At 38.7% G+C, this 22541-nt stretch overlaps 1 protein-coding gene across 1 annotated transcript in view; it reads right to left on the bottom strand.

The window, feature by feature from the left end:
• The window catches only part of LOC106577377 (transcription factor COE3), a 217881-nt gene extending 210418 nt beyond the window's left edge, over positions 1–7463 (bottom strand). Inside the window, exons 1-6 of the mRNA XM_082964544.1 lie at positions 6703–7463; positions 6268–6424; positions 5831–5894; positions 5354–5409; positions 2940–3013; positions 1090–1158 (exon numbers count right to left, since the gene is read on the bottom strand). Of these exons, the coding sequence (XP_082820670.1) occupies positions 1090–1158; positions 2940–3013; positions 5354–5409; positions 5831–5894; positions 6268–6424; positions 6703–6842 (560 nt within the window). The 5' untranslated portion in view covers positions 6843–7463. The remainder of the gene's footprint in view (positions 1–1089; positions 1159–2939; positions 3014–5353; positions 5410–5830; positions 5895–6267; positions 6425–6702) is intronic.
• Between the last annotated feature and the right edge of the window lie 15078 nt (positions 7464–22541).

Raw genomic sequence — 22541 nt, 5'->3', positions numbered from 1 at the left:
GAGATGTTCCCTGTGTCAGATACCAAATACTCTCCGCTAAGCAAACAGCTATTCTAACAACTCAAACATTAGCATTGCTATCCACTGGTGGCCCATATTTCACCCTGGTTTAACGCATCATCTTTCCCTCTCCTGGTTTCTCCATATTTCACCCTGGTTTAACGCATCATCTTTCCCTCTCCTGGTTTCTCCATATTTCACCCTGGTTTAACTCATCATCTTTCCCTCTCCTGGTTTCTCCATATTTCACCCTGGTTTAACTCATCATCTTTCCCTCTCCTGGTTTCTCCATATTTCACCCTGGTTTAACTCATCATCTTTCCCTCTCCTGGTTTCTCCATATTTCACCCTGGTTTAACTCATCATCTTTCCCTCTCCTGGTTTCTCCATATTTCACCCTGGTTTAACTCATCATCTTTCCCTCTCCTGGTTTCTCCATATTTCACCCTGGTTTAACTCATCATCTTTCCCTCTCCCAACATACTTGTTCACATCCAATGAACTACGACTGAGAAAACTGTGCTCGGCCAGTAGCAGTAACAATATATCTAACGTGATATCAAGCTCTCCTGGACAGTGGGCCCATTGAGAAAGGCAGCCAAGCACTCAGATTCACATAGAAATACAGTATAGTGGAATAAATGACAGAGTACTGAATAAAACACTTGTTTGCAAATTAGGAGGCAGCCACTCAATGATACATGTCTGAATGTAAAGCCAAGCGCACTCCAGGCGTAAACAACTGACTTCCTCACAGCAGGGCAGAGCACAGAGAGAGGAAAGGCCGAGGAAACTGTTTCCCCTGACAACTCGCTAGCAATTACCCAATCCCCACAGAGACCTCCGGGTTCCCAAGTCAACCCACCTGTGCAACAACGCAGGAGAACAACAAACACAGAGACAGCACAATGCAGAGAGACAGAGAGACAGAAGTTGGGCACCACAGAGTCCCCAGGATGACTACAACAACAGTCCCAGAATGACTACAACAACCATGACCATCACACTCCGTACATACACACAGCACACGCCACACGACTACACCAGAACAGAGAAAAGAACTGTACCAAACAGCAGTGTGTTTCTTACCTGTCGATGATAACGGGGTCTGAAGGAGTCTCGTTCCTGTTGCCACAACTCTTCTTATCACAACACCGACTAGAGAGGACAAAATGATGATGTTATCAAGTCAGGTTCACACAGGCAGACCAATTCTGATCTGTTGCCCCTTTTATAGGCAAAAGATCCAGATCTGATTGGTTCAAAAATATCAGATTTGGGCTGCATGTGTAAACTGCAGCCCAAAGAGGTTCACACAGTGTGGATCTTCGCATGTTTAATTGTTACTTAGTAATATTTTCTTTTAATTCTTTAATTGTATATTTATCTAAGCATGACAGTGTTTAGATAATGATTGTTGCTGAGCTGTGCCTGTATGCCTGGCGCTAGCTGTCTGTCTGTCTGTTGATTGGTATGGAACCTAGTCAGTCTCGCCACGCCGGGTAAACGGGTAAACATCTCCTCGCTGTGTCCCAAATGGAACCCTATTCCCATCGTCCTCTGGTCAAATGTAGTGCACTATGTAGGGAATAGGGTGCCATTTGGGACGTACCCCTAGCATTGCCGAGCACTGCTGCTGCACGTTTGCTAGTCTCAGGGAGACAACATGTTTGTGGTGTTGTCTCTAGCACTGAACTGAGAACAGAAGATGCCAGGAGGCTGGGGACTCGTCTTTCCACAGCTTCAGCTTTTTGTTTCCCTCTAATTGTCAAGCTGTTAATTCTGGAGAGGATGCAGACGGCCATCTTCAAACCAGCCTTCCTGTGATAGGCCAGATATTCAATAGAGCACTCAGAAGCCATGTAGCTCCTGCATCAATCTTTTACTGAAGTAGCATTGTCTGGGTTTAGCCGGTGGTGCTGGTTCTGGTGCTGGTTCTGGTGCTGGTTCTGGTGCTGGGGTCTAGCCAGAGCTACCGATGGGGAAAGGACCGGACCCAATACTGTCTGGTATAGTTTTATTCATGTTGAAATTATACCAAAATGTTATGCTTCATTCTCACTTTTTCATTTTTTTTTTTTTTTTAAAGCCTAGTTGTATGATGGCTCCATGTCCAGATGAGCTAAGTGAACACCATATGGTGTGGGGAGTGTGTGAAGCTCTTTAAAGCTAGCTGCTGAGAGTTAAAGTGATTTAAAAAAGTCTAACAGTCCTCCACTTCTAGATCTCCAAACCACATCTGTGTTTTCAATGGAAACGGTCTTTACTACAAGCAGTGTGTGTACACACACACACACACACACACACACCTCTGAAACATTCATTGATATGCAAACCATCATCTAAAGAGAAAACATAGCTTTTGTTGTACATTATGGCGTGGTGATGAGGTGTAGTTCTGCCCACTTGGAGCAGGATGACGCCTGCTGTGTGGGCTACTGTGTGGGTCAGCTCATGATAAACAGGGATTCAACAAGATTATCAAAGCTCCGTTTCTGTGTTATTATTCTGCCCGTTGACAGAACACAGGAATGTGGCGTCATCAGCGACCTGTTCCTCTGTTCTGTGTCTGTTGTCAGTTGACCAATCAAACCCAACTATAGTAGTTTAAAACGGATGCAGGGATTCTGGCCTGTAATTCCTAATGGTCATTGAATGCAACCTCCCCAGTTATAATATTCCATTTCGCATAGTGTTATGTCTGAGAATAGGCAGCCTGTGTAACATTGGCTATGAGTCTGCCGATATGAATCGACGTGTTTTCATTGCAACAAGAGATTGAGGTTTATGGGTTAATACATCTAGTAAGGAGCATCCTCAAAACCCTCAACTCAGCATTTTAATAACAAAGCAAAGAAATATTTAAAAAATAAATAAAAAAACAAGCATATATTAAAAGGACGTTGAAATGTAGCTAATCGCCGTGATAAAGCTCTTACCTGCACATGATTTCGTGTGTGAGAAGCACTCGGCACATCTCTGGGTTTTTGTCTTGACCTTCATAGATTATAGCCTTGGAATCAAAGCGAGAAAGACATCAGATGCAGACGTTTAAAATATCGAACTGGATAACACGTTGCACATTTGCCGTTCTCTGTGGGTTATAGGATATAAGCCTCAACCGACACCACAATAACATTCAATTCATAAATTAGTCAATTCATTATTTTATTGATTATTAATTCATAAAGTATATAGACCTACTAATATTGACACATAGGTCTACATACAGAAATTGTATAGTTTATGATTTATAGGTTATATTGTAAGTTGAAAATATAAATTCATTTCTCGTAGATAATTCCCAAACAATTACTTTCTTTAAAAATGTATATTTATATATATTGTAATGTAAATAAATAGCCTAATTGATTTGCTAGACCACAACAACAACAAAAAATGTCAAATAGGTTAATATGTGTATTATGTTGTTTGTATATTTTTGATTCATTATCCCAGGATAATACCAACCACACGTGGGTTCTCAACTGCAGATGGGCGATGTAAATAATACTAATTTCCGTATACATCAGCGCCATTCTAATCTACAGATATTTTTGGGGGGGGAAAGAGCTAATGGGCAAGCTGTTGTTTATTTTGAGCCGCTAACAATGATTTTTCTCGGATAAAAAAAAAAATCGGTGTCGGGGGTTCGGTAGAGTAATTCTTGAGCATTGGCTTTAACAGATGGCGTGGAGCTGTAGGTGCGCTCGGCCTCAGTTGTTTTTGCTCTCTGTCTGTCTCTCTCCCTCCCCTCGTTCTGCCCCGGGTCTGTGATGCACCGCTACAGCTCGACAACAGCAGCCTGCCTATCCCGCTCGCATCGCCGTTACATCTTGGATGAATGTAAAACCAAAGAAGCGGTGCTTTTAATCAAAGATAAACTCTTTATAATTAGCAATTAAGTAAAACGCGTGACACACTGTAGGGCCTATCACAATTGTATTTACAATGAGTAACAACGCTGCTATAGCAAGAGGGGACAAGCGGGTGAATAAATAAATTAAAAAAACACTACATCAAATATTTCACAGCAAAATGAGATAGGGATTTTAAATCGTTTTTAGGGCTTCTGGTAATAGTTGAAAACTCATCGAACAGCTCTGTTCCATTGGAGGTGAGAGGGGTACCACATAGGCTACTACATCTATATATGAGGGATTTGGGGAGTATTGCAGTTATCATCATGTGATTTATTTCCCGTGTCTCGGCTGAAGAAACAGAAATCCATAAACTGACGGTTCAGCGTCATTGACTCTCTGATCATAGACAGACCTATAGGCTACAGAAAGTACAGTCAACGAGGAGTGGCTACGAATCTAACATGTAGCCTATATTTCCTATATAATAATAAGAGGTGACAAAATATGAATAAACAAACCGGTATTAATAATGCTATTTAACCCTAGACACTGAAGCTAGAAGCTATTCAGTGAACTTGGAGGAGTGCACTTAACAATAAGCCCATACTAGCCGAGAGTGACTTCCGAAAACATTCAGGTTGAGGAAACGCGCCACATTGTCCACTCAAGTGGCCTCTCATAGTAAATAGAGGCTCTTGTTATTAAACCGAGACTTCCTTTTAGCAATAATAGGCTCGTCTGTTTGTCACAATAAATTATTATTTGAACATTTCTGAACTGATGGACTGTCAACGCACAATTACTACGTAGCAGATAAAACCTATGTTTGTTGAAGGCTACGTCATCCCATCTATTAGAACATAAGCGAAATTAGGGGTTCATTTACTAACATGCGCTAAGGAGCCAATACGCAAAGCACGGAAGACCTACAAACCGATTAATTTCAGTAAACGTAATATCACCAAAATATTTTATAGCATTCTCCAAAAAAATATATATAATATCTCATGTCAAGTATAATCACGATTAAAAAAAGGGAAATTAAATAAACCCTATTAAACACTTTTGCATATGGCTGCAAATTAAATAAACATTAGAGGGATCTTGCACGGGTATACGGGAGACCCCTGGAGCTTACAACCCGAATTAAAGAGAGGCCACTAAAGGTTATTATTTTAATTAACTATATATCGGATATCTACAACTGTCCATGTCTATATAGCTGATTCACAAAGTTGTATAAAATAAAAAATAATAACAACAATACAATCGCTCCAAACCGAGAGCGAGCTGATTTATAGTGAAATATAAACGATAAAAAAACGCACCCACACAGGCACCTAATAACTTACAGGCTGATAATTGAAGCATATATCTCCTGTAATAGGGTCAATTCTAAAACCACGCACGTTTCCACAACACACGTTATATTTCAAGCAGCATAAGCATACAATTTGGCAATGCAGATAATTATATATAAAACATCTTACCTGTTTTGTCATGGAATCGATTAATCGTACGAAAAGATCCTGTTCTGTTCTGACACCTGTGAATAAAGTATATATATATTTTAAGTATCTTGTCATTTACACTGTGATTTTTTTTACGCATTATATTTTAGAAAATATATGCGCCAAGTCTTACAATTTTTACTGACATAAAATGAATATAATAAAACACGTTTTGTTTTCATAATACATTTTCATGATCACCATCTGGTTACCGTCAGGTTAAAACGTGGATTAACATCTGATTCCCACGCATCGCTAACTGAGCGTGGATTAACCATGGACAACGCTAGCTGACACCGACACTGTAGGCAATTTACCACTTTAAAACATGTAACCCAATATCAGACTAACAACCACCATACAACGTTATCTGACGGAATCAATGTCCAAGCATGCAGCCCTGATTTGTATTTATTCACTTTATAATAATCAGACATCAGTAGCTATACCACTTACCGTTGCTGTACAATAACTGTAGTTTGTAGTGTATCCCATTGTTAGTTTTTTCACTGTTTGGTTCCTGAAAATAATGAGCATTGAATCAGTGTCACATACATTTACTGTGTTATGTTGATATTTGTCTTGATGTGGTAATTATGAGGTCACAAAAATAGACTATTATGAAGGGGTCAAGTGGCGGGGAATGTGTGTGTGTGTGTGTGTGTGTGTATGGGGAGGGGGTATCTATCTATGTAGAGTAAAAATAACAACTAAATGTATAAAATAATTTTGTGACATTCGAAGTCATTTAGAAAATCCACAAAACTGCACGTGTCTCCTCCACCGCCTATGACGTGTTCCTGCCTTTACCACCAAATGATGAACTGTTTAGGTGAAAATAAAAAAAATACTTGAATAAAATGGGAAGATATTCCAAAAGAAATGGCGCTTACTTTGTCCTTCTCCACAAAGTCCACATAAGCTGTCCGTTCGATCTCCACGGGCTGCCCTTGCCTGTCATACAGCGCAAGAACGAAGTGGAAAAAGTTGGATTTTCTGAGGTTGGACGGTGGTTGCTTCTCGTAGTGTGCCCGAGCCAAACCCACACCGCTGCGGGGAGAAGATAGAGGAGCACCTCGGTTAGATGGAGAGATACACTGGAGATGGAGTTAGCATCAGATGAAAACATTGGGAGATGGTGAAAGGCACGTTTTTAGAGACAAGAGATTTTTTGATTTGTCACTTTAACAGTAATATGATGTAATGAGCGTTGGAGAAAGTGCCGAAGAGAAGAGGCGCATAGGGAGATTGTAATTGATACATGGCAATGTGGGGATTTAGGGGCAATCTGAGAAATGCATTAAAAATTGGATGTTTGGCAAACGTACCTTTGGGCGGCTGTGTTCGCATCCACTACCCCAGATGTGTGCATCCACGAGCGGACCGAATTCATCCCGCTGCCCAGCGGTTCCTCTTTCATAGTCGTCCCTCCTCTAGGTAAGCCTATATTTTCCTGAATTCCAAACATTAAAACAGTTTCGTACAAACCCGCTCCAGCCAAATGAGAGTAATAGGAAGGTAGTTGTTGAAGAGCAATTTTCCCTTCTTGGTGGTTGACAAATAACAGTAAAATAAGTTTGTTGTAGTTAAACGTGTAGAAACGAAATAAAAGTCCCAGTTGAGTTCACAAGTCCTGTCTCCTTGAGCCCGTCCTGTGTTGGCACGACATGAACAATTTACAGAATGGGTTACTGAAGTCTATCTCTGTAGCTGGTGGGAACGTGATCCTAGTCGTTGAAGAAGTCGTTCAAATAGCAGGATATGGTTGTAGTTGCTTCTGTTTTATTCAAGTTTTTTATTCGAAATGCGTTTGAAGAAAACTTTTTGTTTTTGGTGATGTCTCCTCAAGCTGGAGTCATCATACAACATGCATTTAAAAAAAAAAAAAAGGTTCAGTTGAATCGACCACTTCTGGCAATGCGTTCCAGCTCCAAAAGACAAATAAACCAAATGATTACTACGGAGGTGTTCCTGGACACAGGAGAGGTTGATGAGAGGCCTTTAGCGTCTTGCAGAATGGATGGAAGCATACAAAACTCAACCCCTCTATCCCGGAGGAGTGGAACCTTTCCCGGGAGCCAAAACTCTAAACCCACGGGATGCGCGCTGTCACGATATGACGCGTTGGTGGGGCGGGGCTTCGGCCATATATGGAGCAGTGACACGTCCTGTCCCTGAACGAGCTTCATTCTGGAGAGTCCTACATGCAATAGCTGCCTGGCTGAAACCCGAGAGCTCCAAACAAGACAAGCTCTACTTTTTTCCTCCATTATTAAATGTAGAGATTTCCCACTCAAATGCACATCCTGTGACGTTAATATTCACTGTACATGAAATCCTAAAGGACAGAGTCCAGCCGATACAACATATTGTAGGGAAGGGAGCGGAATTGTCACTAAATACTTTACCCAGGTAGGCTGTTATGTCATGTTCTCAGCAATTAATGAGTAAATATCGACTAAAAGTCTGAGGGAAGCGCATATCATCTCTATAGGAGCATAAAGGAAGGACTTTCCAATCCATTTGGTCAAAACTAGATACAATGTCAATAGGATATATTTCACTATTAATATTTGTTAAGGCTTTTCCAAATTTAAATTGGCATGTTTTATAGAGGTGTTCGCCAGTGCATATATAGTCAAAGTGAATCAATGCTATTTTAATGCAGCCATGTTACAAGGGATGGAATATAACGCGTCTCTCATGGCAAACTAAAATAACTGTGCTGCAGACAGTAGCCCAGGTATTAGTATCTTTATAAAGGGAAATGCGTCAGATGGCTGTATCCCAGACTAAGGACTCGTATCGATTCAACGTGCAGTACTTCATGTCTGTCATGAAGTTTAGAAACACCAGGTCATCATTACAATGTGTTATCCTAATGCAATGCACAGGTTATATGTGTGCTATACATTAATGTTCAATACGATAGTTGATTTAGTTTAATGTGGGTGTACATCATTCTATTCAGTGAACGGACTCAGGGGATGCACGGTGTCCAACCTCTCTCTTCTGAAGAACAGACCTGTATTTTATCATAATAAAGAAACACTCTTAAATAGCCTACAATAATATGACGGTAATAGGTATTTCTCCTTCAGGGCAATGCTTTCTAGTTGCCAAGTGGCAGACCTTTTTTTAAGCTATATTTTTTACATTTTAATTAATCGGCAAAAAAAAGTGAAGTCCGATTTGGGTTATCAGGGGACCCCACAGCCCCGTGCACTAAAGGGGTGGGATGGGTGTACGTGGAAAGGAAGAGAGATGTGTTTTAGACAGCATTTTGCTGGGGTTGGGGGTTAATGACTATTGCCAAAGATAAGTGAATTATCAAAGCTTCTGTTGTTCTTGCGTCGTCTCTAAATCCATTCCTTTCCCGGCCCTGCACGTCCTAATTAAATACGTAAGTATAATAAAACCGCATTTTATTACTATTTTAGGATAATATCGTTAGGCTATTCTATTTCTAGACAATTTACAATTTATTGATTTACAATTTATTGTGTCAACCCGGTAATATTGTACTAAGTGTTCATTTTAATGGGTTCATATGCAAATTACTTATAAATTATTATTTGCTCGATAAATTGATGTACCGTAGAACAATGTCACCAATGCCGTGTTTGCAGCGTTGCAAGTAAAATGTTATAACGTTGAAATAGAGTGCACTTGACTTTTTTTTTTTTTTTTCTCTAAATATGTTATTTCAATTGGTCATAAATTAAGTTACTTGCCAACATTATTATTTTTTTATTTTAATCTCAGCATAATTCTGTCTTGGAAACTGCATATTGAACCAAGCAGCCCAATGATAGACTACTGTATGTTTAATGCCGATTATACACCAAAGGGCCTTAAATCTGATGGCCAAAGTAGGGTTTTTAGGACAGGTCCTGTTCAAACTGATACTGTTGACTGGAGAGAAAGAGGTTCTAGGACAGTTCGACAACCCCATCACGTAGGTAACGACCCCCGTCATAAAAAAAGGAGTTTTAAACCTTATTTGACAACAAATGCAGCTGCTCCTCTATTTTGGACGATATTAGGCGAAAATGAATGCAAATCTGTGTTGGGAGCCATCTGGACAGGAATGGGGAATCAGCTGCTGCCACAACAGGCGCTGAGCCTGAATCTATTTCAGCTCATTTTCTAGGATCATCTGGTCGCGTGCTAAATGCGCTCTTTCATTTCCACCAAGTTTTAACTTTGACTTCCTCTCTAACTGCTTCCGTCAGACAGACGGAAATTAATCAAGGTGCTTAGGACGATTTTTTTATTTTTTTTAAACACACGAAAAAAAAAACGGGACTTTGATGGACATATAAGTGCATATTTTAATTTATGATCATGTCTCAATTTGACATATGAGTGCTTCTCGCACGTGCTTATTCTGTGGCGTGTTTAGACATCAGCAACACACGCAGCGACATCTCAACAAGTCATGATGTTGATGCACGGATAGATTATTACTTAGCCACAAAAACTCATAACAAAACAATAGTATAATAAGTCAAGATAAACAATAATAATAATATTAATAATAATGCGTCTATTATATTCTAATATCAAGTCACTAAAAAGCTGGTGTATATTTTGCATTCAACATGAACTGTGTGTGTAGCACGTACTGCTCTCATCATAAGGACCGTGTGTGTGGATTTAGTTGTAAAAGATCGCTAATGTTATATCTCATTTGGAGAAGTGTGCTAATGGTGAAAGCTAGACCAAAAAACAAAACCCACAATGTTAGTCATGCAGGAGGTGTGTTGGTTTGAATAAGATTTGCTTGGTGTTGCCAAGACCTCCGGAAGAAAACGACCCTCCTCCTTATTGTGTGTGAAGTGTTCCTTTTGTGTGAATTTACGGGGTGAGGCTTCAATGATCCCCCACAAATTTGCATTTAAATAGCGACATCAACCGATTCGCGTGCCACACACCAGTGGGTTTCCCAGATGTCAAGGCAAAGTCGGTGAGATGGCCATAGCCCAGCTGTCCTCTCCTCTCCTCCAGTCGCAACATCATCCCAAAGCACAGAGAGAGAAAGACTAAATATACCAAGGTTTTGCTGTTTTCATCTCCGATCGCTAAAGCAGCGTGTCGTGTTACTGACTGTACAGTAGGCTATATAACCCGATGCTGTGGCAGCAGAAAAATGAACAGACTTCACTGAGTGAGGAAACATAGCTAGAATAAAAAATATCCAACAATACGCGATTATATTATTGTTTTCACCGGGACATGGTTTCATTACATTGCTAGATAGTCCACATATTTATTAAAGCCAGCCTGGATGCGAAAGCTCACAATAAGTAGCGACAGAGAGTTTTATTGGCATGACATGGACATGAAATAAAATAAGAGACTAATTGACAATGCTAAAATATTGAACACAGGACTCTCTCAAACTGAGACATTAGTTAGGGTAGTCTTTTATCACATAAATGTCAATTTCTCTGCAGCCTAAATATGCAAGTCAGCTTGTGATTAGTGGCAGGTTGGGCAATATAGGGGTCTTGCTTTCACGTTAGAGCACAAATGAACTTGAAAGCTTTGTGTGGCTGTTAGAAACGTGGTTTAACATAAAGCAAACTTCTTTTAGATGCAGTTGAATCATCTATATAAAATATTTTCAGATATAGTTGAAAGAGTCCTCCTTCACTTCAGACAAATATCGAAATTCAGCACTTTCCTATATTTCACTTTTACAGCCTCCTCTCTCCAGTGTGTTTGTGTGTGTGTTTGCGTGTGTGTTTGTAGTAGGCCTACTGCACCATCATCAACCAAATGTCAGAGCTGAGTGACTGCGCATCAACTGCATCTATGACAGTTTCTCAGTTGCATAGATTATTATTCCACGCCCTAATCATCACATAATAAATGACATAATTAACTGTTAGATAGCACATGAAGTTAAAATATATAGGCAAGTAAGTCACTAACAACGTGCATGTCAGACGGGATCTTATTTTAAAAGAAAATCTTATTTCTTACTCGTAAAATGTTCTTAATATTTATGGCAAAACAACATGCTTTTAATTTGTTTCAATAACCATAAATATGCAGCTCATAACTCAACACTTAAACAAAGGGTCGCCACTGTTTTATAAGCACTGCGTCCTTTCCCCGTGGCTTGTTTCATATTCAATGTTGTTAATAATTACAGCAAATCAAACATTAGTATTGGCAAAATTACGAACACTTAATGTGCCTTCAGAAAGTATTCATACCCCTTGACTTATTCCACATTTTGTTGTGTTACAGCCTGAATTCAAAATGGATTAAATATTTTTTTTCTCACCCATCTACATACAATAATAATGACAAAGTGAAAACATGTTTTTAGAATTTTTTGCAAATTTATTGAAAATGAAATACAGAAATATCTAATTTACATAAGTATTCAACCCCCTGAATCAATGCATGTTAGAATCACATTTGACAGCAATTGCAGCTGTGAGTCTTTCTGGCTAAGTCTCTAAGAGCTTTGCACACCTAAATTGTACAATATTTGCTCATTATTATTTTTTAAATGATTTAAACTCTATCAAGTTGGATGTTGATCAATGCTAGACAATGATTTTCAAGTCTTGGCATAGATTTTGAAGCCGATTTAAGTCAAAACTGTAACTAGGCCACTCAGGAACATTCAACATCGTCTTGGTAAGTAACTCCAGTGTAGATTTGGCCTTGTGTTTTAGGTTATTGTCCTTCTGAAAGGTGAATTCATCTCCCAGTGTCTGGTGGAAACCAGACTGTACTAGGTTTTCCTCTAGGATTTTGCCTGTTCTTAGCTCTATTTCCGTTCATTTTTATCCCTAAAAAAACTCCCTAGTCCTTACCGATGACAAGCATGCCCATAACATGATGCAGCCACCAACCATGCTTGGAATATGAAGAGTGGTACTCAGTGATGTGATGTGTTGTGTTGGATTTGCCACAAACATAACGCTTTGTGGTGTATTCAGGACATGAAGTTCATTTCTTTGACAAATTATTTGCAGTTTAACTTTAGTGCCTGATTGCAAACAGGATGAAGGTTTTGGAACATTTTTATTCTGTACAGGCTTCCTTCTGTTCACTCTGTCATTTAGGTTAGTATTTTGGAGTAACCACAATGTTTTTAGTTTTCTCCTACCACAGCCATTAAACTCTGTAACTGTATGAAAGTCACCATTGGCATCATGGTGAAATCCCTGAGCAGTTTCTTTCCTCTCCAGCAACTGAGTTAGGGTTAAGGAGGCCTGTATCTTCATAGTGACTGGGTGTATTGATACACCATCCAAAGTGTAATTAATAACTTCACCGTGCTCAAAGGGCTATTCAATATCTGTTTATTTGTACCCATTTACCAATAGGTGCCCTTCTTTGTGAAGGCATTGGAAAAGCACTCTGGTCTTTGTGGTCGAATTTGTGTTTGAAATTCACTGCTCAACGGAGGGACCTTACAGATAATTGTATGCGTGGGGTACAGAGATGAGGTAGTCATTCATAAATCATGTTAAACACTATTATTGTACACAGAGTTTGTCCATGCAACTTATCATGTGACTTGTAAAGCAAATCTTTACGCCTACATTTATTTAGGCTTGCCATGACAAAGGGGTTGAATACTCAAGACATTTCAGCTTTTTTCTTTTAATACATTTGGAACAATTTCTAAAAATATAAGTCCACTTTACCATTATGGGGTATTGTGTGTAGGCCAGTGACACACAATCGAAATGTAATCAATTTTAAATTCAGACTGTAACACAACAAAATGTGTAAAATTCCAGTGGTGTGAAAACTTTTTGAAGGCACTGTACATAGAAATAAATACACATGCGAAATAATATTTCATAATGTCGACATATTGTTTCGCATGTGTAGGCTTATATCTCAATACAGAAGTTCACAAGTCAACACAATAGTCCGGTTTTGCTGAATATACAGTAAAAAGGAAGGCAACATTTATTAATTGTCAAAGGCAATCCAGCATCTGTAACCTTAATGTAAAGCGTTGCTCGTTGCTCGTTGGGCTCTAAATTTGATGAAGAGCGCCTCCTTTTGGTAATTTTAAAGACCACCACCCCTATTGAGATTTCCTGGCAAACTTCAGCGCGTCACAGAACCGTTACATTTGTCAATAGATTGTTGACCCTTTAGAATGTAACACGTGATCTAATTAGTGTATAGAGTAAACATCTAACAACCTATGTTGTTATTAATGTATATGTGATTTTTAGAACATTCATGTCTTATTTAGGCTTGCTTTGTTGTCGCTTGAAGGGAAATATCTCATAATAAATACAAATGCTATCTAATAGTCATGGTCATAAAAAATCAGTCAAGGAAAGATTTACAGTTCTGATTAGTTGCCGGAAATTAGAAATTAATTTAAAATGGACTTGATTACGAAACAGAACCCAATTCAAGTGCTTTTACAATCGGGGTTGTTTGCCAGTTAGAAATGCGGTTGTTTCCTTACAATAAACAAGGCATCAATTAACAGCGTACTGTAGGCATCGCAATTTCAATGCATAGAAAGCACAGCAAGAAGCATAGCGATAGACCCTGATAAACTATCGGCTAATTTTAATATGCATTCTGAACATTAGAAATATATCTGTTTCAAAGGTTCTAATGTCAAGGGGGGCACCTTCATTACGGAAACAGGGTTCGATTAGGTAACTCCAGATATTGTAATTGGCTTTAATGAAACATGTATCGGGATAATTAACTCTGAAATATGTGCAACCGCTGGGACGTTGAGTCAGTGTCAGCTTTCATACTGTCCAGATGTTCTAATACAGATCAGCCTTCAATTAAAAGTTGAACAGTTTTATTTAAAAGCAAACTTTAAATGTGTATTTTACTTTAAACTATTTTAATCTAATAAACGAGCATAGCCTTTATAAATGATGAAAATGCGAAAGGGGAAGAACTTGGTAATAGGGCGGATTGGAGAGTGACTGCTCCTAATCTACCAACCGTTATAAACCGCTGCTCCTAGCCTACCAACCGTTATAAACCGCTGCTCCTAGCCTACCAACCGTTATAAACCACTGCTCCTAGCCTACCAACCGTTATAAACCACTGCACCTAGTCTACCAACCGTTACAAACCGCTGCTCCTAGTCTACCAACCGTTATAAACCGCTGCTCCTAGTCTACCAACCGTTATAAACCGCTGCTCCTAGTCTACCAACCATTATAAACTGCTGCTCCTAGTCTACCAACCATTATAAACCGCTGCTCCTAGTCTACCAACCGTTATAAACCGCTGCTCCTAGTCTACCAACCGTTACAAACCGCTGCTCCTAGTCTACCAACCGTTACAAACCGCTGCTCCTAGTCTACCAACCGTTACAAACCGCTGCTCCTAGTCTACCAACCGTTACAAACCGCTGCTCCTAGCCTACCAACCATTATAAACCGCTGCTCCTAGTCTACCAACCGTTATAAACCACTGCTCCTAGCCTACCAACCATTATAAACCGCTGCTCCTAGCCTACCAACCGTTATAAACCGCTGCTCCTAGTCTACCAACCGTTACAAACCGCTGCTCCTAGTCTACCAACCGTTACAAACCGCTGCTCCTAGCCTACCAACCATTATAAACCGCTGCTCCTAGTCTACCAACCATTATAAACCGCTGCTCCTAGTCTACCAACCGTTACAAACCGCTGCTCCTAGTCTACCAACCGTTATAAACCGCTGCTCCTAGTCTACCAACCGTTATAAACCACTGCTCCTAGTCTACCAACCGTTATAAACCACTGCTCCTAGCCTACCAACCGTTATAAACCGCTGCTCCTAGCCTACCAACCGTTATAAACCGCTGCTCCTAGTCTACCAACCGTTACAAACCGCTGCTCCTAGTCTACCAACCGTTACAAACCGCTGCTCCTAGCCTACCAACCATTATAAACCGCTGCTCCTAGTCTACCAACCGTTACAAACCGCTGCTCCTAGCCTACCAACCGTTATAAACCGCTGCTCCTAGCCTACCAACCGTTACAAACCGCTGCTCCTAGCCTACCAACTGTTATAAACCGCTGCTCCTAGCCTACCAACGTTACAAACCGCTGCTCCTAGTCTACCAACCGTTACAAACCGCTGCTCCTAGCCTACCAACCATTATAAACCGCTGCTCCTAGCCTACCAACCGTTATAAACCGCTGCTCCTAGCCTACCAACCGTTATAAACCGCTGCTCCTAGCCTACCAACCGTTATAAACCGCTGCTCCTAGCCTACCAACCGTTACAAACCGCTGCTCCTAGCCTACCAACCATTATAAACTGCTGCTCCTAGCCTACCAACCGTTACAAACCGCTGCTCCTAGTCTACCAACCATTATAAACTGCTGCTCCTAGCCTAGTTACCTCACTCCTTATCAGCTTGACTGATGATTATAGCCTACAATCCAGTTTCAACTGCACGGTTTATTTAAGATTAACAGTTTATTAAAGATTAACAGTAGAACAATGTGGTCTTACTGTTGACAGTGCCTAATCCTTTCATTCAACGTTTGTCCCCCTAATCATCGCGATGTGACAGTGATTAGTGTCAAATAATGATACAGATGATAATGATAACGCCTAAATTATGCTATCAGTATTATAGATATTAAACAAGGGTATTCCACTATAACAGGTCAGTACTAGTCTACTAATGGCAGTATATTAGGCTGTAATACAATACTACTGATTTAAATGATTTAAAACAATGTCTTGATGAACAGTGCAGAAGAACATGTGAGATGGTTGAGTTATGTCAAGCGGCCTACCCGAGTTGCTGTATAATTAGCATTTTCACTCTGGTGCTAAAATGAAGCGAGAGATGCTGTGCGGCTTGCCCGCGGCACAGCCCGGGGCGATAGTCATATAAAGAAGGAGGGGGAAAAAAATGAATAAAGAAACCGAGACCTATTCTAGGCAATTAACATGTAAAATATCCAGTGGAAATCGAGAGTGAACCGAGAGTGGTTGGGTCAACCGCTCCCATTTCAGAATAAGAAATATATTCGTTTGGATCCTATTGAATAAAACAGTTGACTTCCATAATTAAAGATTTGCAGATGTGCACCTGCCACCTTCACAAGTTATCATCTCTGATATAATCACATATAGATCAGATATAATGTAGACTACTTGTTCTTCATAAAATGGACTTACATTGTGCAACCATGTATTTAGGATGCTGTCCTGTCTTTCTCTATCAGATTAATCCATACCATTTGATTAATTGTGTCTCTCGTAAATTGCTCAAATTGGCAATAATTGGTTGGGGGGGCAATTCAAATCACGTAGCGTTTGAGAACTTAAACGTAGAACCACAGGCCAGGCCATAGGCGATAGCGACCTCAGTTTGACAGCGGCAGCCAGTATTTACCCGTCTCAAAACGCCATTCCACGGTGACAGTGCCCCACCTACAGGCATAAATAGCTAAATCATTCCACTCAGTTTACACTTTTAATAGGTCTCATGCGAGTAACCTAATAATTATGCACACGGTCAATACAGCCTAGGTCAAAATGGTGACATAATCATTATTGTGTGATTATTGGAGCAGTTTTCACAGCTGTGGGGTAAATTTAACACAAAACACATCATTCAAAAGACAGTTGTTTCAAAACTCTAAGCACATTTTCAATTGACTAAGTACAACACACACAAAATCATGCAGTCACTTTTTTCACCAAACTTAATCAGTGTTTCATTTAGAAATACATGTTTTACATTGAAATACATTTTCATATAAAGTAAATTGCTTTTCACAATGCAATGCTTGATATGATTGTCTTTTAATTTGTTCAAATACATTTGACTATTACTTTAATCCGACTGTTCTTAGTTTTCAAACTGTTTTGTCTACTGCAGAGTTGGATAATTACATAATACAAATGTATGTTTGTAAAGTAGAAACATAACGTTTGATAATTACATAATAAAAATTTATGTTTGTAAAATAGAAACATAATGTTTGATAATTACATAATAAAAATGTATGTTTGTAAAGTAGAAACATAACGTTTGATAGTGTAAAGTAGAAACATAACGTTTGATAGTGTAAAGTAGAAACAATGTTTGATAGTGTAAAGTAGAAACATAATGTTTGATAGTGTAAAGTAGAAACATAACGTTTGATAGTGTAAAATAGAAACATAATGTTTGATAGTGTAAAGTAGAAACATAATGTTTGATAGTGTAAAGTAGAAACATAATGTTTGATAGTGTAAAGTAGAAACATAACGTTTGATAGTGTAAAGTAGAAACATAATGTTTGATAGTGTAAAGTAGAAACATAATATTTGATAGTGTAAAGTAGAAACATAACGTTTGATAGTGTAAAATAGAAACATAATGTTTGATAGTGTAAAGTAGAAACATAATGTTTGATAGTGTAAAGTAGAAACATAATGTTTGATAGTGTAAAGTAGAAACATAATGTTTGATAGTGTAAAGTAGAAACATAATGTTTGATAGTGTAAAGTAGAAACATAACGTTTGATAGTGTAAAGTAGAAACATAATGTTTGATAGTGTAAAGTAGAAACATCATGTTTGATAGTGTAAAGTAGAAACATAACGTTTGATAGTGTAACGTAGAAACATAACGTTTGATAGTGTATAGTAGAAACATAACGTTTGATAGTGTAAAGTAGAAACATGATGTTTGATAGTGTAAAGTAGAAACATAATGTTTGATAGTGTAAAGTAGAAACATCATGTTTGATAGTGTAAAGTAGAAACATAATGTTTGATAGTGTAAAGTAGAAACATCATGTTTGATAGTGTAAAGTAGAAACATAATGTTTGATAGTGTAAAGTAGAAACATAACGTTTGATAGTGTAACGTAGAAACATAACGTTTGATAGTGTATAGTAGAAACATAATGTTTGATAGTGTAAAGTAGAAACATGATGTTTGATAGTGTAAAGTAGAAACATAATGTTTGATAGTGTAAAGTAGAAACATCATGTTTGATAGTGTAAAGTAGAAACATAATGTTTGATTGTGTAAAGTAGAAACATCATGTTTGATAGTGTAAAGTATAAACATAATGTTTGATAGTGTAAAGTATAAACATAATGTTTGATAGTGTAAAGTAGAAACATAACGTTTGATAGTGTAACGTAGAAACATAACGTTTGATAGTGTATAGTAGAAACATAATGTTTGATAGTGTAAAGTAGAAACATGATGTTTGATAGTGTAAAGTAGAAACATAATGTTTGATAGTGTAAAGTAGAAACATCATGTTTGATAGTGTAAAGTAGAAACATAATGTTTGATTGTGTAAAGTAGAAACATCATGTTTGATAGTGTAAAGTATAAACATAATGTTTGATAGTGTAAAGTATAAACATAATGTTTGATAGTGTAAAGTAGAAACATAACGTTTGATAGTGTAACGTAGAAACATAACGTTTGATAGTGTAACGTACTATTACGATAATTACTTATGATTTTATTCACAGTAACTTTGAAAAAAAATGTGATATTGGCAAGATCATGTTGGCCAATAGAGTACTGTAATGTTGCCCAATAATGTTTGTATCATGTTTGGGCTGCTACCATGTTGTGTTGCTACCATGTTGTTGTCATTTTGTGTTTCTACCATGTTGTGTTGTCATGTGTTGCTGCCTTGCTATGTTGTTGTCTTAGGTCTCTCTTTCGTCGTGATGTGTGTTTTGTCCTATATTTATATTTATATTTCATTTTTTAATTTCTTTTTAATCCCAGCCCCCTGTCTCCGCAGGAGGCCTTTTGCCTTTTGGTAGGCCATCATTGTAAATAAGAATTTGTTTTTAACTGACTTGCTTCGTTAAATTACATAAATGATATTACATAGTTAAATAAAGGTTAAATAAAATACAAAATAAAACTGTAATACTGTAATATATGCCAACAGAGTACTGTAATACTGTAATATATGCCAATAGAGTACTGTGCTACTGTAATATATGCCAATAGAGTACAGTAATACTGTAATATATGCCCATAGAGTATTGTAATAGTGTAATATATTCCAATAGAGTACTGTAATACTGTAATATATGCCAATAAAGTACTGTAATACAGTAATATATGCCAATAGAGTACTGTAACACTGTAATATATGTCAATAAAGTATTGTAATACTGTAATATATGCCAATAGAGTACTGTAATACTGTAATATATGCCAATAGAGTACTGTAATACTGTAATATATGCCAATAGAGTACTGTAATATATGCCATTTACGTAGCTGGTGTTTTTATCCAAAGTGACAACAGTGAGTCTACACATTTTCGTAAGTGACCCCAGCAGGAACCCACCCCACAACTCAAATGTTGCTCGTGCCATGTGCTTACTAACTGAGCCACAAAGGACCACTTCAATAGAGAGGTACTATACATTATTACAATACACGTGGACGGTGCATGATTGCCATGCCTGTGAGCGTACCACCTTCCTTCAGGCCATGGAGGAGACATGCTATGACATCAACCCAGACCTACACTACCAGTCAAAAGTTTGGACACACCTACTCATTCAAGGGTTTTTCTTTATTTTTTAAACTATTTTCTACATTGTAGAATAATAGTGAAGACATCAAAACTATGAAATAACACATATGGAATCATGTAGTATCCAGAAAAGTGTTAAACAGATCAAAATACATTTTTTATTTGAGATTCTTCAAAGTAGCCACCCTTTTCCTTGATGACATCTTTGCACACTCTTGGCATTCTCTCAACCAGCTTGGTTGAATGAGTTGGTGTGTCCAAACTTTTGACTGGTACTGTAAGTCAGGCTTGGATTAACCACGGCAGAAGTTTTTCCCCAGGTGTATGAACAACGACGACATTTACTATGATATGGATGAGACTGTTAGGTTTTGATTATGAGGTAGGTGAAGGAGTCAAGCGCAGGAGAGCAGAGATGTCCAAGGAGCGTCTTTTAATAGGCAAGTCCACAACAACAACAAAAAACGGTACAATACCAATGACAACACCCATGACAAAAAGAGAATACAGTTACTCCCGGAAGGAGGAAAAAAACAAACCTCCTCAAACTTATACACAATCGGTATATACGTGAAATAAACTGAGGCACAACCTCAAAGAGCAACCTGAGACAAATAATCCAGCACAAACCTAAGCAGGCAACAGGGGTAAAATATACACACAGAAATGAAAGCAAATGAAACCAGGTGTGAAAAAAACCAAAGACAAAACAAATGGAAAAAGAAAAATGGATCGGTGACGGCTAGTAGGCTGGCGACGCCGACCGCCAAGCACCGCCCAAACAGGGAGAGGAACCACCCTCGGAGGAAGTCGTGACAGAGACCTATGGTCAAACGCTCCAGACAGGCTTGATGTTAACTAGCACCTGCTACATGTTATGTTTCTTTCATTTATTTAATGTGTTTCATTTGATTTAATTTGACCCTATAGTGTTATTATTGATGAACAATATATTTTCTTACATCAATGATTGTGAAAGATGTCTTCAATGATCACACATGGGATAGAAATTAAGGAAATTAGATTTTAAGTACATTTTGATGGTTATTGGTTAAACTAATTGTTAAAATAACTACATTTAAAGATGTAATTGTGTTATGATTTGGTGATTAAATCAATGTTCTCATGGTTTTTCACAGTAAACATATTTTTGGATTGGTTGTGTGGTGCAAGATATCTCCAAACAAAACACAAGAAAAGGTTTTTAATAGAAAACATGCTGCACCATAAATGTTACCAGTTTAGAGTTTTGTACTAAAAGTTTCGAAAATTCACCGCATACAGAATGTATTCTGATCACCTTCCACATTTTGTTACGTTACAACCCTATTGTAAAAATTATTAAATTACAAACAATACCCCATAACTAGTAGGAGCGCTGGGCCAGTAACCCGAAAGGTTACTGGATCGAATCCCCGAGCTGACAAGGTAAAAATCTGTCGTTCTGCCCCTGAGCAAGGCAGTTAACCTACTGTTCCCTGGGCGCCGAAGACGTGGATGTCGATTATGGCAGCCCTCCCGCACCTCTCTGATTCAGAGGGGTTGGGTTAAATGTAAAAGACACATTTCAGTTGAATGCATTCAGTTGTACAACTGACGAGGTATCCCCCCTTCCCTTTCCCTTAATGACAAAGAGGAGGGGGAGGGACCTTTATAGGTGGCTAAGTATCAGAGTTCAACAGCCTCAATCCTCACTTGCAACATATTTCATTTCCCTTTGTCTGTGTCTGTGTCTGTGTCTGTATCTGTGTTTGTGTGGTCATCTGCAGTGAGGGAAAAAAGTATTTGATCCCCTGCTGATTTTGTACATTTGCCCACTGACAAAGAAATGATCAGTCTATAATTTTAATGGTAGGTTTATTTGAACAGTGAGAGACAGAATAACAACCAAAAAATCCAGAAAAACGCATGTCAAAAATGTTATAAATTGATTTGCATTTTAATGAGGGAAATAAGTATTTGACCCCCTCTCAATCAGAAAGATTTCTGGCTCCCAGGTGTCTTTTATACAGGTAACGAGCTGAGATTAGGAGCACAGTCTTAAAGGTAGTGCTCCTAATCTCAGTTTGTTACCTGTACAAAAGACACCTGTCCACAGAAGCAATCAATCAATCAGATTCCAAACTCTCCACCATGGCCAAGACCAAAGGGCTCTCCAAGGATGTCAGGGACAAGATTGTAGACCTACACAAGGCTGGAATGGGCTACAAGACCATCGCCAAGCAGCCTGGTGAGAAGGTGACAACAGTTGGTGCGATTATTCGCAAATGGAAGAAACACAAAAGAACTGTCAATCTCCCTCGACCTGGGGCTCCATGAAAGATCTCACCTCGTGGAGTTGCAATGATCATGAGAATGGTGAGGAATCAGCCCAGAACTACACAGGAGGATCTTGTCAATGATCTCAAGGCAGCTGGGACCATAGTCACCAAGAAAACAATTGGTAACACACTACGCCGTGAAGGACTGAAATCCTGCAGCGCCTGCAAGGTCCCCCTGCTCAAGAAAGCACATATACATGCCCGTCTGAAGTTTGCCAATGAACATCTGAATGATTCAGAGGACAACTGGGTGAAAGTGTTGTGGTCAGATGAGACCAAAATGGAGCTCTTTGACATCAACTCAACTCGCCGTGTTTGGAGGAGGAGGAATGCTGCCTATGACCCCAAG

The sequence above is a fragment of the Salmo salar genome, chromosome 18 (genome assembly GCF_965601325.2).
Source record: "Salmo salar chromosome 18, fSalSal1, whole genome shotgun sequence".
Lineage (NCBI taxonomy): Eukaryota > Metazoa > Chordata > Actinopteri > Salmoniformes > Salmonidae > Salmo > Salmo salar.
This window is presented reverse-complemented; position numbering and strand designations above follow the sequence as displayed.